We start from the raw sequence: 12153 nt of genomic DNA, 5'->3' as shown, positions 1-12153 counted from the left end.
TGAACAACTAAATCTCCAAAACACTAGCTGCAAACCTTTCCTGTTCCCGAAAGCCTTTCTACTCTTTTACTCTGGTGATGTCACCTTATTTGCCAAAAAGATCAACAAGAAGCTGCCTTTTCTTTCTGCTAATAATTTTTATTATCTTATTTCAGAGGGGGAAGTATGCCATTATTTGTATATACAGGGTGCTCCAAAAGTCGCCATACATAGGGAAATTGGGAAATTGTAGCTAAATGTACCTTTATTTACAAAATATTCATCACAAAATTTTATAAAATTTTTCCTTTGTAGTCTCCATACAAAATTTTATAAAATTTTTCCTTTGTAGTCTCTATACTCGTATTTTATTCTCACTAATATTTTTTCTTCCTTCCTTTAAAACTTTCCTTTTCCTTAGTTTCCATGACACTATACTAAATTCTGATCATCTCTCCTCTGGTTTCTTTTTCTCTACCTACGACATGCCCCTTATGTTATCAAGGTTTGTCTGTCACTAGTTCTCTCAGCCTTTTTTGCTCTCTCCCTAATTACAGCCACTCCAGTAGTTTAAAAAACTATCAACTTTTTCTTTGGTTGGTTTCCTCTCTTTAGTCCTACAGTCCCAACCTCTGGACATCACACCACCTGGATGTTTTGTTGGTCACTACATTGTCAGTGTAGTTAAAACTCTTCTTTGATTGTCTCATCCTCTGGTCTCGCTACTATGAATCAACTTGCCATTCTCAGGTAACCCCATTTGAATCCTGGAGATAGAGCTGACTGACTCCCCAGGTCCATTTAGCTGGTAATTCTAACTCAGAATTTCAGCCTATTTTCCTTCCCTGTTCAGATACTCCTGATCACTGGCCTCAACTATAGTAATAAACAGTCCTTAACTGCAGTCCCTCACTCAGACCTTTCCTACTTTAATCACCAAACATACCACTGCCAAAATTTTCCTAAAGTTTTGGCTCAAAAACTTAGCCTACAAACTCATCACCCTGAAAATTTAGACCTTTCTAATATAGCTTTTTGATTTATCCAGCCCTAATTTCTACTACTTCCCTCTAATCACACTATGTCCCAGCAAAGCTGTAGTTTGACATATGTATAAATGAAAAACAAATCCCTCTAATGCTCTGTAGTAGGCAAAAACTTCAACTCATTCTAAACCCATTTTTTTCTGGAGACAGTCTCACTCTGTCACCCTGGGGCTACAGTGCAGTGGTGTCATCATAGCTCACTGCAACCTCAAACTACTTGTGGGCTCGAGTGATCCTCCTCCCTCAGCCTCCCATGTAGTTGGGACTACAGGTGTGCACCACCATACCTGGCTAATTTTTCTACTTTTTGTGAAGATGGGAGTCTCACTCTTGCTCAGGCTAGTCTTGAACTCCTGACCTCAACTGATCCTCCCACTTCAGCCTCTCAGAGAGCTAGGATTATAGTTGTGAGCCACTGTGTCCCATTTAAACCCATTTTATATGACCAAAAAATCTGCCCTCATCTCATCTCTTCCTCAATCAGCAGGTGCTTTATGGATATGGCCATATACCTCTCAGGGCTGAGTCATTCAAGTATGAATTTTTCTTTTGGAATATTTCAAACATATTCAAAAAGTTAAGGGAACAGTAAATGAATTCTGCTGAGTTCAAATATAACATTTTACCAATCTTATTTCAACTATCATCAATCCCTTGTTACTAAATATTTTTAAAACTATTGTATAACCATATGAATGAATTATAACTATAAAATTTTTTTTGAAAAATACCTGTTGACATGGAGCAAAGTTTATGACATATTAAAAGAAATAATGAGCATTACAAAAAATACATAGTAAGTTTCAATTTGTTTTTTGGAGTTGGGGCAGGGGATATATTTACGTACGGAAAAAAGTCAGGAAGGAGACATACGAAAGTTTTTGTTATGTTCCAAGTTTTAAACGTGAATGTGTATTATACCCTCCCCTCATGTCAATAAATATATGTATATTTATAAATGTTACAAATGATGTGAAGGGATGACTTTTGATTTTTCACTTTGCATACATTTATATTGCTTGGATTTACATATTTTTGATAATTGTATTTATTACTTGTGTAATTGAAACAAAACCCAAAAGAGGATATAAAAAAGAAAAAAAATTAATTTTATCCTGTAGGTAAAACCAAAACAGGATATGTGTAGATATAAGAAATTTATATTGAATTATGGTTTTAGTGGCAGGAGATTCTTGTGGTTATTATATTATTAAACAACTATATAATGGATGAAATCTATATCTAGGCCCCTCCTAAGTGCTATGCATCACCATCAGTAACATTTGGGAGCTTGTTAGAAATGCAGACTCTCAGGCCCCACTACAGGTCTCTAAATCACAACTCACATTTTAACATCATGTCGGTGACTGGCATATGCATGAAAGTTTGAGAAGCACTGCTTATGACTTGATCAGAGGGATTTCCATGTGAAAATGTTAACTTAGTTGGGTTCCCAGGTGTGCAACTAAATAATTTTCATTATTTTACCATCATGATGGATTTGAATCAAAGACAGAGTTTAACATGTAACCAAGGGTAATTGCTCCTTGGTTGGGGAACTGCTCTATCTTATTTATTGTCTTAGCTGTGAAAGAACCTATCACATTCCCCTTAAAAGATCAACTGTGACCAACCATGTGTTCAAGGAATCTAACAAGCCTAGAATGGGTGAAGCAGGTACATTACAAAGGTCTAAAAAGGCTGGGACTTTCCCCCACTGCTGTGCATGTTGAGTCCCACTGCTTAGACATATACATACAAGCAAATAATCTGTATCAACAGAGAGTTTTTATTGTTGATAACAATCCAACTGATTGGAAGGCATGCAAGTAACACATGTTTCCACCATTGATTTTGGCTAAACTTTGAATAACAACATATTAACAAATGGCTGGCCATTCAGACAATATGGGGCCACAGGACAGTTTGAATATGCCCTCCTGGTCAAGGAATGTTAATTCCTCTCCTGTTCATTATGTGGTCCTAACTGAGGTGGGTAGTAGTGCTAATACTACCAATTTTAGGCTTAGAGTAGTAATGATACTACTCTGTAGTATTACTACTACAGTAATAATAATTACTGAAAAGTAACCACTGACTTACCCTTTCACATTTGATAAAAAATAGAGGAGTAGAAGGTGGGAAGGGAAGGGAAATTAGAGAGGTTGTACAAAAGTAGTCTAAAGATAAAGTATCTTAAAGATTTATATGTTAGGACTAAAATGGCATATATATTTTTACAGTATTTTGAAGTCTTTCAGATTTTTATTTATAATACAGTTTATTACTTTCTTTCAATTATAAAAGTAACATATGCATATTATAGAAATAAGGAAGAAGGAAGAGAGGAACAACCCCACATCTACTTTCTTGTTTATCTGTAAATGTAAAGTATATTGTATATTAGCATAATTACCTCCAATAGCAATAAGTCGATCTCCCCGCTGAAGATCTGCAATTGCAGCAGGCGAGTTTGGGGCCACAGTTTCAATTATGACATGCCCAGCATATCCATCAGTTGACTGGACAAGACGAAGTGTAAGTCCAACACTTTGTAAATTCCCTTTTACTAATTCAACCTTTAAAGGGGAAAAAAGGAAAACAGATTCAATGGATTCATAGTAGTGGAGTGAGAAAACAGTAACACACTGAGAGTACGACAGCTGATGCTGACTTTTATAGCATGGTAACTATTATTAAAGTTAAATAGAGTGAAGAAATCTATATTGTAATAATATTAACATTCTTAGACTACACATTTAAGTCATCTAAAATAAACATTTTGTTTTCATGTTCCATGCTTACTGTAGAAAATTTGGAAATAAACAGAAAGGCAAATGAAAAGAAAATCACTCCTAATCATTATCTAGAACTACTGTTAAAACATATAACCAAAAATATAACATATTAACACAAAATTGAGAACTGTCTCAATAAAACAGACATTGTGAATATAATCATATATTGTGACTATACTTTTGAATCTTGCTTTTTTCAAATATCATGGGTATAATCTATATCATTATATGTGCTTTGAAAACTCTACTTTTTATGGTGTATTATTAAATTTTCTTTTTTAGGAAGAGGCAACAAAAAGAGTTTACATTTATGTATTATTAAGAGTTATCTTGTGCCCAGTGCAGTTGTGTGCACCTATAATCCCAGTTATCTGGGAGGCTGAATTGGGAGGATCACTTAACACCAGGAATTTGAGACCAACCCGAGCAACATAGTGAGAACCTGTCTCAATTTAAAAAAGAGTTATCTTATTAATGAGATGCCCTGTTCTAACTCATCAAGATCATTTTGTTTTATAAACAAATCTGTCATTCAATTTCTTAGGAATATGTATCTCAGATTAACATTATCTGTGAATTTAAAAAGAAATCATCAACATGCTATTTATCCTAATATAAATCACGGGTTTAAAAAAAAGATAAAAAGCTGTGAACTAAACTAAAATCTTACCCCCCTTCCAGCTGATTGAATGACTGCCTCTTGGTCAAGGGGACCCCAGAAATACCCTAAAGCTGAGTTGCTGGCCGTAAGAAGGGAGGAGGTCAGACATGCTTCGCCATGCCCTCCTCACTTCCTGGAGACAGCCTTTGTAACTCATTAACAGGCCTAAGCCTATGTAAGAGAAACTGTAGGTCCTCAATTCACTTTCACTCATTTGCATATTATTTAGCACCCAACTGAAGGGAAGTTTTACTTTACCCTCTACCCTCACTCCTGCCAAAAAGAAGCCAGTTAACTAATGTAGAAGGAATGATCAGGCCCTTTTGTACACATTGTCACTCCAAATGGTAGAGAGACTACGTATTTTATATAGATTAAAAAAAGACAGAGACTAAAGAGAGGTAATAATCCAAAGCAATATATTAATCTTGATCAGATCCTAGAAAAAAAAGCTACAAAAAGCTTCTATGGGACATCAGGAACATTTTAAAATAGGCTGAAAATTCGGTGAAACTAGGAAATTTTCTTATGTGATCACTGTTATTTCTTATGTGATCATTGTTATTGTGGTTATACGAAATGTTCTTGTTTTTAGAAGTTTCAAACTGAAATATTTAGGGTGAAATATGTGATGTCTACAATAATCCTTGCCTATGACTTTAGGCAAATGTTATTAACCTCTTTGAACTTCACTGGTGAAACTGGATACTATCTTAGATGAGGAGCCATGAAAAGGCTCAGTATTTATTATTATTACTGTTATGAGCAAGACCTAGCACTACTAATCAAAAAAGGGGCTGCAAAAGGAAATTTAAAAACCAGTCTGCCATGAATAAGCTCAATACCCAGCTGTGGAAACAAAGCAAACATATTATGAAACAAACATCCAATCAAGACAATTTTCAGGTGGTATATTGTCCAAACATTAATTTATTTTTATAGGATCAAAATTAGAAAGCTAAAACAATTTTAGAATTATATGATTGAAAAAAACTGTCTTATTAGAAGGAACAACGATGGTAACCAAAATACCAACATTGAGTAAGGGAAAAACAACTGATTTAAACCTACTAGAAGTAATATACTTCCAAAGATTAGAAATTATACGATAGTGGTAGATACCTACTTTTTCACAAAATTGTAAGTTTTCATTCCATCAGAAAGTCTCCTCTATGTGGGAGACTAAAGACATATTTAGATATAAATGAAAGGAGGAGGAAGGGGGGAAGGAACAGCAGTCAAGCATCAGTAATATTAATAGCTTTTCCTTTCTTATAGGAAGCCAATGGCTGTTTTTTAAGTTCCATCAAAATCTGGGTGCTCCTTTACTCCAAAAGCTGAGCTACAATTAAGAAAAAGTTAACATCTATAAAACTTCTCACACAAAATCTTTGTAGATGGTGAAAGGTTGCTTTCCGTATTTCTTTCAGAAAACATGGAAAACCTAGTCCCTTACTGTCCTAAGCAAGGATCAAGATTTCTGTGCCAGAGGAGGTAATAAATAGGGTCACAGCACCTCTCCTTTGGAAATGTCATCTGATTACATCAACAGCATTTGTCTGGAGGTTTCAGGCTAAACCCTGCAAGTCCAAATCTGTGGTGATGTAACCTATATAAACTTCGAGGTCCTGAGACTACTCAGGCCACAAGGACCCTATCTATTGAGGCCAATATCTAAATATTGGTCAGCATTGTTTTAGATAGTATAAGGCTATACTCCAAGACTGAAGCACAATGTGCCATGAGACATGTATGGGTAAGTTGCAATGAGAATTAGGAAGAGGCAAAGACTACCTTACCTCTGGGTGAGTGGTCTAGGGAAGGCTTCATATAGGGTTATGGCATTTAGGTTATGTCTTAAAGCACAAGAAAATTTTGAACAAATAGTCTAGGAGTTGGGTGGGAGGTATGGGACAGGGCAAGAGAGGCTATCATTCTAGGCCATGATAGCACTGTTAGAGCAAAAAGATAGAGACAAGAGGTACACCAGGAAATTAAAACCACCATGATGATATCTATCAGCTGAGATTTAATGGAGAGAAAAATCCTACCCTGATTATAATAGAACACATTTTATTAGGAAACAGCAGCAGCACTTCATAGAGCATTTCGCAGAACATATCACAGAATTCTATATATTCTGATTATCTATTAAAAGGTCCAACAATGTTATCTTGCAATACATACATATGAAGTTTACAATATCTATTAATATCTATTTGCAATAAACATGTTCCTGAAACCTGTACTTTGTGGCATGACTGACATTTTATAAGAGAAAGAAAATAATATTATTAAACACTATATGCTCAGTAAAATTGACACCAATGTTTGCCAAGTCCTCCCCAGCTTTGGGACTATCTCTGCAACTCTCTAATCCTGCCTATGGTTACAGTGGGAACAGCCATGCTTATATAACATGTTCCACTGCCCTGTCTCATTGGAGAGTCCAGTGGTACACACCTGACCCAAGCAACACCAATCAGAGTTCCTTTCTGAATGTCTGGAATTCACATTCAGACATTCCTTGAATTAAATAAACATAATTATAGCTGTAGGCATCTGTGTATGTTTCTCATGGACTGGGAAGAAGAAAATGCCAGTCTCCCAAGTGAAGAATAAAGCACACAGACAGCCAGGAACAGACGGAGAGGAGACTAGCTTGACAGTGGTTTAATCTCTGGTTCCAGTTTGTTAATAAGGCCTGGCTATACTCCTGCTTAAAGCTGTGTAAGTCTAACCCACAAAGCTACAAAGAGTGGCCCTGATGCCTGCCCTTGAGGTCCAAGAAACAACCCAGTATCCTCAGAATAAGTACCCTCTTTTTACCTAAACTAACTTCAGTGAGTGTCGTTGTTCTCTAACAGGTTCTAGCTTGTTCTATAGTGGCACTATAGAATGAATGCTAAGAATCTCTAGAAGGTGATTGCTATGGACTGAGTATGTCTCTCCCTCCCAACAATTCATATATTGAAATCTTAACTCTTAAGGTAATGGTAAGGATGTGAGGCCTTTGGGAGATGAGTAGGTCATGAGGGTTGGAGCCTTTATGAATGGGATTAATACTCTTACAAAAGATGCCCAAGAGAACTGCCCTGTCCCTTCTGTTATGGCTAGGAACAGCTAGCTATAAATTAGGAAGCAAGCCCTCATCAGACACCGAATCTCCTGGCACCTTGATCTTGGACTACCTATCCTCCAGAACTGTGGGAAATAAATTTCTGTTGTTTATGAGCCACCTAGTTTACGGTATTTTTGTTACAAAAGTCCAAATGGACTAAGATAGTGTCTAATAATCATTTTTGATGGACCAGTGTACTAATCACCTTTGTTTGGCTTGCTTTTGGGACTTGGCAATTAAGTTCTTAATATCAGGGACTTTGGCAATTATGATTACGGTATTAAAGAATTACCTCTAAACTTTGAATTACAATTAAGAGGTTAAAAACTAGAACTTTTATATTAAATAAGTTACTGAGCTGTTTGCAAGGTAAACTTCTATGTACAACCTACATGGCGCAGAATGTATTAGAAGTGTAGGCCGGCACGGTGGCTCACACCTGTAATCCTAGCACTCTGGGAGGCCGAGGCAGGCAGATTACTCGAGGTCAGGAGCTCAAAACCAGCCTGAATAAGAGTGAGACCCTGTCTCTACTATAAATAGAAAGAAATTAATTGGTCAACTAATATATATAGAAAAAAAAGAATTAGCCAGGCATGGTGGCGCATGCCTGTAGTCCCAGCTACTCGGGAACCTGAGGCAGTAGGATTGCTTGAGCCCAGGAGTTTGAGGTTGCTGTGAGCTAGGCTTATGCCATGGCACTCACTCTAGCCTGGGCAACAAAGCGAGACTCTGTCTCAAAAAAATTAAATAAAAAATAAAAGTGTAACTTTCTGGTCATTTCATTGAATATCAGGTGTCATATCAATTTGTTTATGGTTACAAGGCATGAATTACTGCCAGGCTAGGAACTAACAGCTTACTGTCCATCTCAGTTAGAAACAGCAACAAGGTTGTTGAAAATCTAGGTCTATTCCTATTTTACCTTTAAAAATCACAATGAGATATCATCTAACCCCAGTGAGATTGGCGTCTATCAAAAAGTCCCAAAACAAATGCTGGCGAGGATATGGAGCGACAGGAACACTCTTACACTGCTGGTGGGACTGCATATTAGTGCAACCTCTGTGGAAAATAATTTGGAGATACCTCAAAGAGCTAAAAATAGAAATACCATTCGATCCAGCAATAGCACTATTAGGCATCTACCCAAAAGAGCAAAAGACATTCTATAGTAAAGACATCTGCACCTGAATGTTTATGGCAGCACAATTCACTATTGCAAGGATGTGGAAACAACCCAAGTGCCTGTCAACTCATGAGTGGATTACTAAAATTTAGTATATGTATACAATGGAATACTATTCAAAAATAAGAAATGACAATGATCTAGCACCTCTTAGATTTTCCTGGATAGAGCTTGAGCCCATTATCCAAAGTGAGGTATCACAAGATCGGAAGAACAGGCTCCACATGTATTCCCCATCAAATTGGCACTGACTGATCAACACTAAGGTGCTCACACAGTAGTAATATTCTCCAGGGATTAGGGGGTTGGGGGACAGGTTAATTCACAACTAATGGACACGGTGAGCATTGTAGAGAGGAAAGGCATGCCTCTAATCCTTGCTTGGGTGAGGCAAAGACATAAAATGAAACCAAAATGTTTGTACCCTCATAATATCCTGGAAAAAAAAAATCACATCCCCAACTGATGATCTCACTTACTCCATTAGTACTATGTTGAATACTTACAAAGAGACATATATTTTCCCATTCATACTCATTCTCTCCTCCCTTCCTCTCCTCCGCTTGAGTGTAAGGTAACACAAGTTAACATTTGGCTCAATTTGGAAGTGACTGAGTTAGAACTAGAGTAGTATCACTCAATTTCTGTTTATAAAGCATATTTCAATAAGTTATAATTCTGAGAAGTTAATAAAACAACTTCTAGGTTCTAGAATAAAAAAGAAACACATGAAAACAAAATACTGAGTCTCGGAAGGGTCATTCTGGTATGATTCTCTGCTGAAGTTCAAAGGCTGTTAGGAAAATAATTACATCTGAATGATTACACCTTGCAAAACACTTAGGTTTCTTCTTTTCTCTTTTTAAATCTGAATTTCCCATTAATGTTTGGATTTGAAATGAATTTAAATTTTATACAACCTAATCTACTTCTAAGCATGAGCAGTTTTAACAGCACAGAAGAGGCAAACTGAAATATTTCATGGGACCCTCAACTACCTGGAAACTATGTATTTTGTTCCAAGGACCCCACTAAATTCTCAGTTATCTTCCATTCAGTTCCATCGCTCTAATAAAAAAAAAGTAGACGCTATATTTATTAGCTGTCTTCTTTGAAACTGTCTCCTAGAACAAAGAGGATTTACAATTTCAATGTACATAATCACACTGACTTAGTCACTGAAAGTACAACTCTTTTAAACAGACTTATAGCAAATGTATTATTTTTATCTCTTGGCATAAAAATTACTGTCAACTCCCACAGAACTTTTCAAAGATCTGTCATTAAAGTTTAACCAATTCATAAAGGTATAAATCAGAACAGTTTTTAAACTAATAAGCCAAACAAGTAAAAAAGAATTTGTCAATTAAGGACAAGTATCTTCTGTCCCAATGATGACAAAAATTATATATATAGTCATGCCTCAGTATCCACAGAGGAATGGTTCCAGGACCCCTTCAGATACCAAAATCTGCTGATGCACAAGTCCTGCCGTCAACCCTGTGGAATTTGAGGATACAAAAAGTCAGCCATATCTGCAGGTTCTGTATCCCAAGAATACTGTATTTTTTTGGGATAGCTGAAAAATGACTGAAATCTGTCCTCCTGAGAACTAGAGCAGATTCAAGATTCTTTTTCTTTTTTAAGAAAAACCACAGGGTCGACCATCTGGGGTGGCTCTTTACTCAGAGTTGGGTTTGAATTCTTGCTTTCATGTTTAATAGTTTTGTCATCTTAGGAAAGTAATTTCACCCCTGTGAGTCTTAATTATAAAAAGGGATACTAATAATATCTACCACACCAGGTTGCTATCAAGATTAATGAAACTTAACATAATGGGCCATAAATGGGCATAAATAGCTGGCACAATCCAGGTGCAGGTACTTCTGTTATCTATCCACAAGAAGAAGGAAGACTTCTGGATAAAAATACAAGAGAAGCCGCTCAATCTCCAAAACAGAATGCCAGCATGGCCATCTGATAACCTTGTTTCTAAAGCAACTGGATGGTAAATTAGACTGCATTCTTTGGTCCTCTCATCTAAGAAACAACGAAGATCTAGAAATATAATCTGAAAAAGTAAACTACATTATACAAATACAACCAACCTAAGAGATCTAAGGAATAAAAATGATCCTCTGCTCAGGTTCAAAAGGCTGTTTGGAAAGTAATTACATCTGAATGATTACCTTGCACATATACTTAGGTTTCTTCTGTTTTCTCTTTTTAAATCTGATTGAAGTTCCCATCAGTGTTTTGATTTGAAACAAATTTAAATTTTATACAACCATTCCAGTGAAATAAAAAGCTCAGAAAAGTATGCCAAGGCTGAGGTTGATATGGAAACAACAGAGTGGAAAACTCTTGCCCTTTTTAAAAGGGGCCCTTTGTCAAATAGGAACAGCACTTATTCTGAATCACCAAGTCAACTCTCAGCTTCACATATTATCATTGTATTTCTGCAGGTGATTTACATCTTACTAAGGAAATATAGAGCCTTAGAGACAGATTTTTTTTAAAAAAACAACTTATTTACAAATAAACTAGCTTTTTATCTTGAAATAATTTCAAATTTATGGCAAAGTTGTAAAAATAGTAAAAGAATTCCCATTTATCCTGACTCCCAATTTCCCATTAACATTTTGCCACATTTGTTTCTCTCTGCATATTTTTCTGAACCATTGGAAATTATAAGTTACACACGTGATGTCCCTTATACCTAAATACTTAAGTATGTATTGCCTAACAAGGACATTCTCTCACATAACCAACCATAGCACAATTACCAAAGTCATAAAATTAACATTGGTACGATACTATAATCTACAGACCTTATTCTAGCCGTATTGCAATTTTGAAATATTAAGCAATAGCCTTTTGTTTTTACATAATCTTTGGCCAAGGAATTAAGTCAGAGGTTAACTATAGTCTGTGGGCTGCTTTTAAAGAAGTCTTACTGAAAAGCATCCACACTCATTTGTCTACATCTTATCTATGGCAGCTTTACAGTCAAAACAGTAGAGTTGAGTAATTGTGACAGCGACTGGCCTGCAAAGCCCAAAATATTTACTATCTGGCCCTTTCCAGAAAAAGTGTGCCAAACCATGACTTAAAGAATATATGTGCATGGATATACATATGCTGACATTAATTTTAGATTTCTAGAACATCAAGAAACTGGAAAAAAGCTAAATATTATCAATAGGTGATTGGTTAAATGCATTAAGGCAGCAATACCCAACCTTTTTGGTACCAGAGACTGGTTTCATGGAAGACAATTATTTCATGGACTGTGGGTAGGTGGTTGTGTGGGTGGGAGTGTGGGAGTGTGGGGTTTTGGGATGATTCAAGAGCATTAC

At 36.2% G+C, this 12153-nt stretch overlaps 1 protein-coding gene across 1 annotated transcript in view; it reads right to left on the bottom strand.

Annotated features, from left to right (window-relative positions):
- Window positions 1-12153, bottom strand: part of PDZD8 (PDZ domain containing 8) — a 91839-nt gene that overhangs the window by 9422 nt on the left and 70264 nt on the right. The window contains exon 4 of the mRNA XM_012774971.3: window positions 3442-3604. Within this exon, the coding sequence (XP_012630425.1) occupies window positions 3442-3604 (163 nt within the window). The remainder of the gene's footprint in view (window positions 1-3441; window positions 3605-12153) is intronic.

The sequence above is a fragment of the Microcebus murinus genome, chromosome 14 (genome assembly GCF_040939455.1).
Source record: "Microcebus murinus isolate Inina chromosome 14, M.murinus_Inina_mat1.0, whole genome shotgun sequence".
Classification (NCBI taxonomy): domain Eukaryota; kingdom Metazoa; phylum Chordata; class Mammalia; order Primates; family Cheirogaleidae; genus Microcebus; species Microcebus murinus.
The sequence above is the reverse complement of the archived record's forward strand: the minus strand, read 5'-3'. Positions and strand labels throughout refer to the sequence as shown.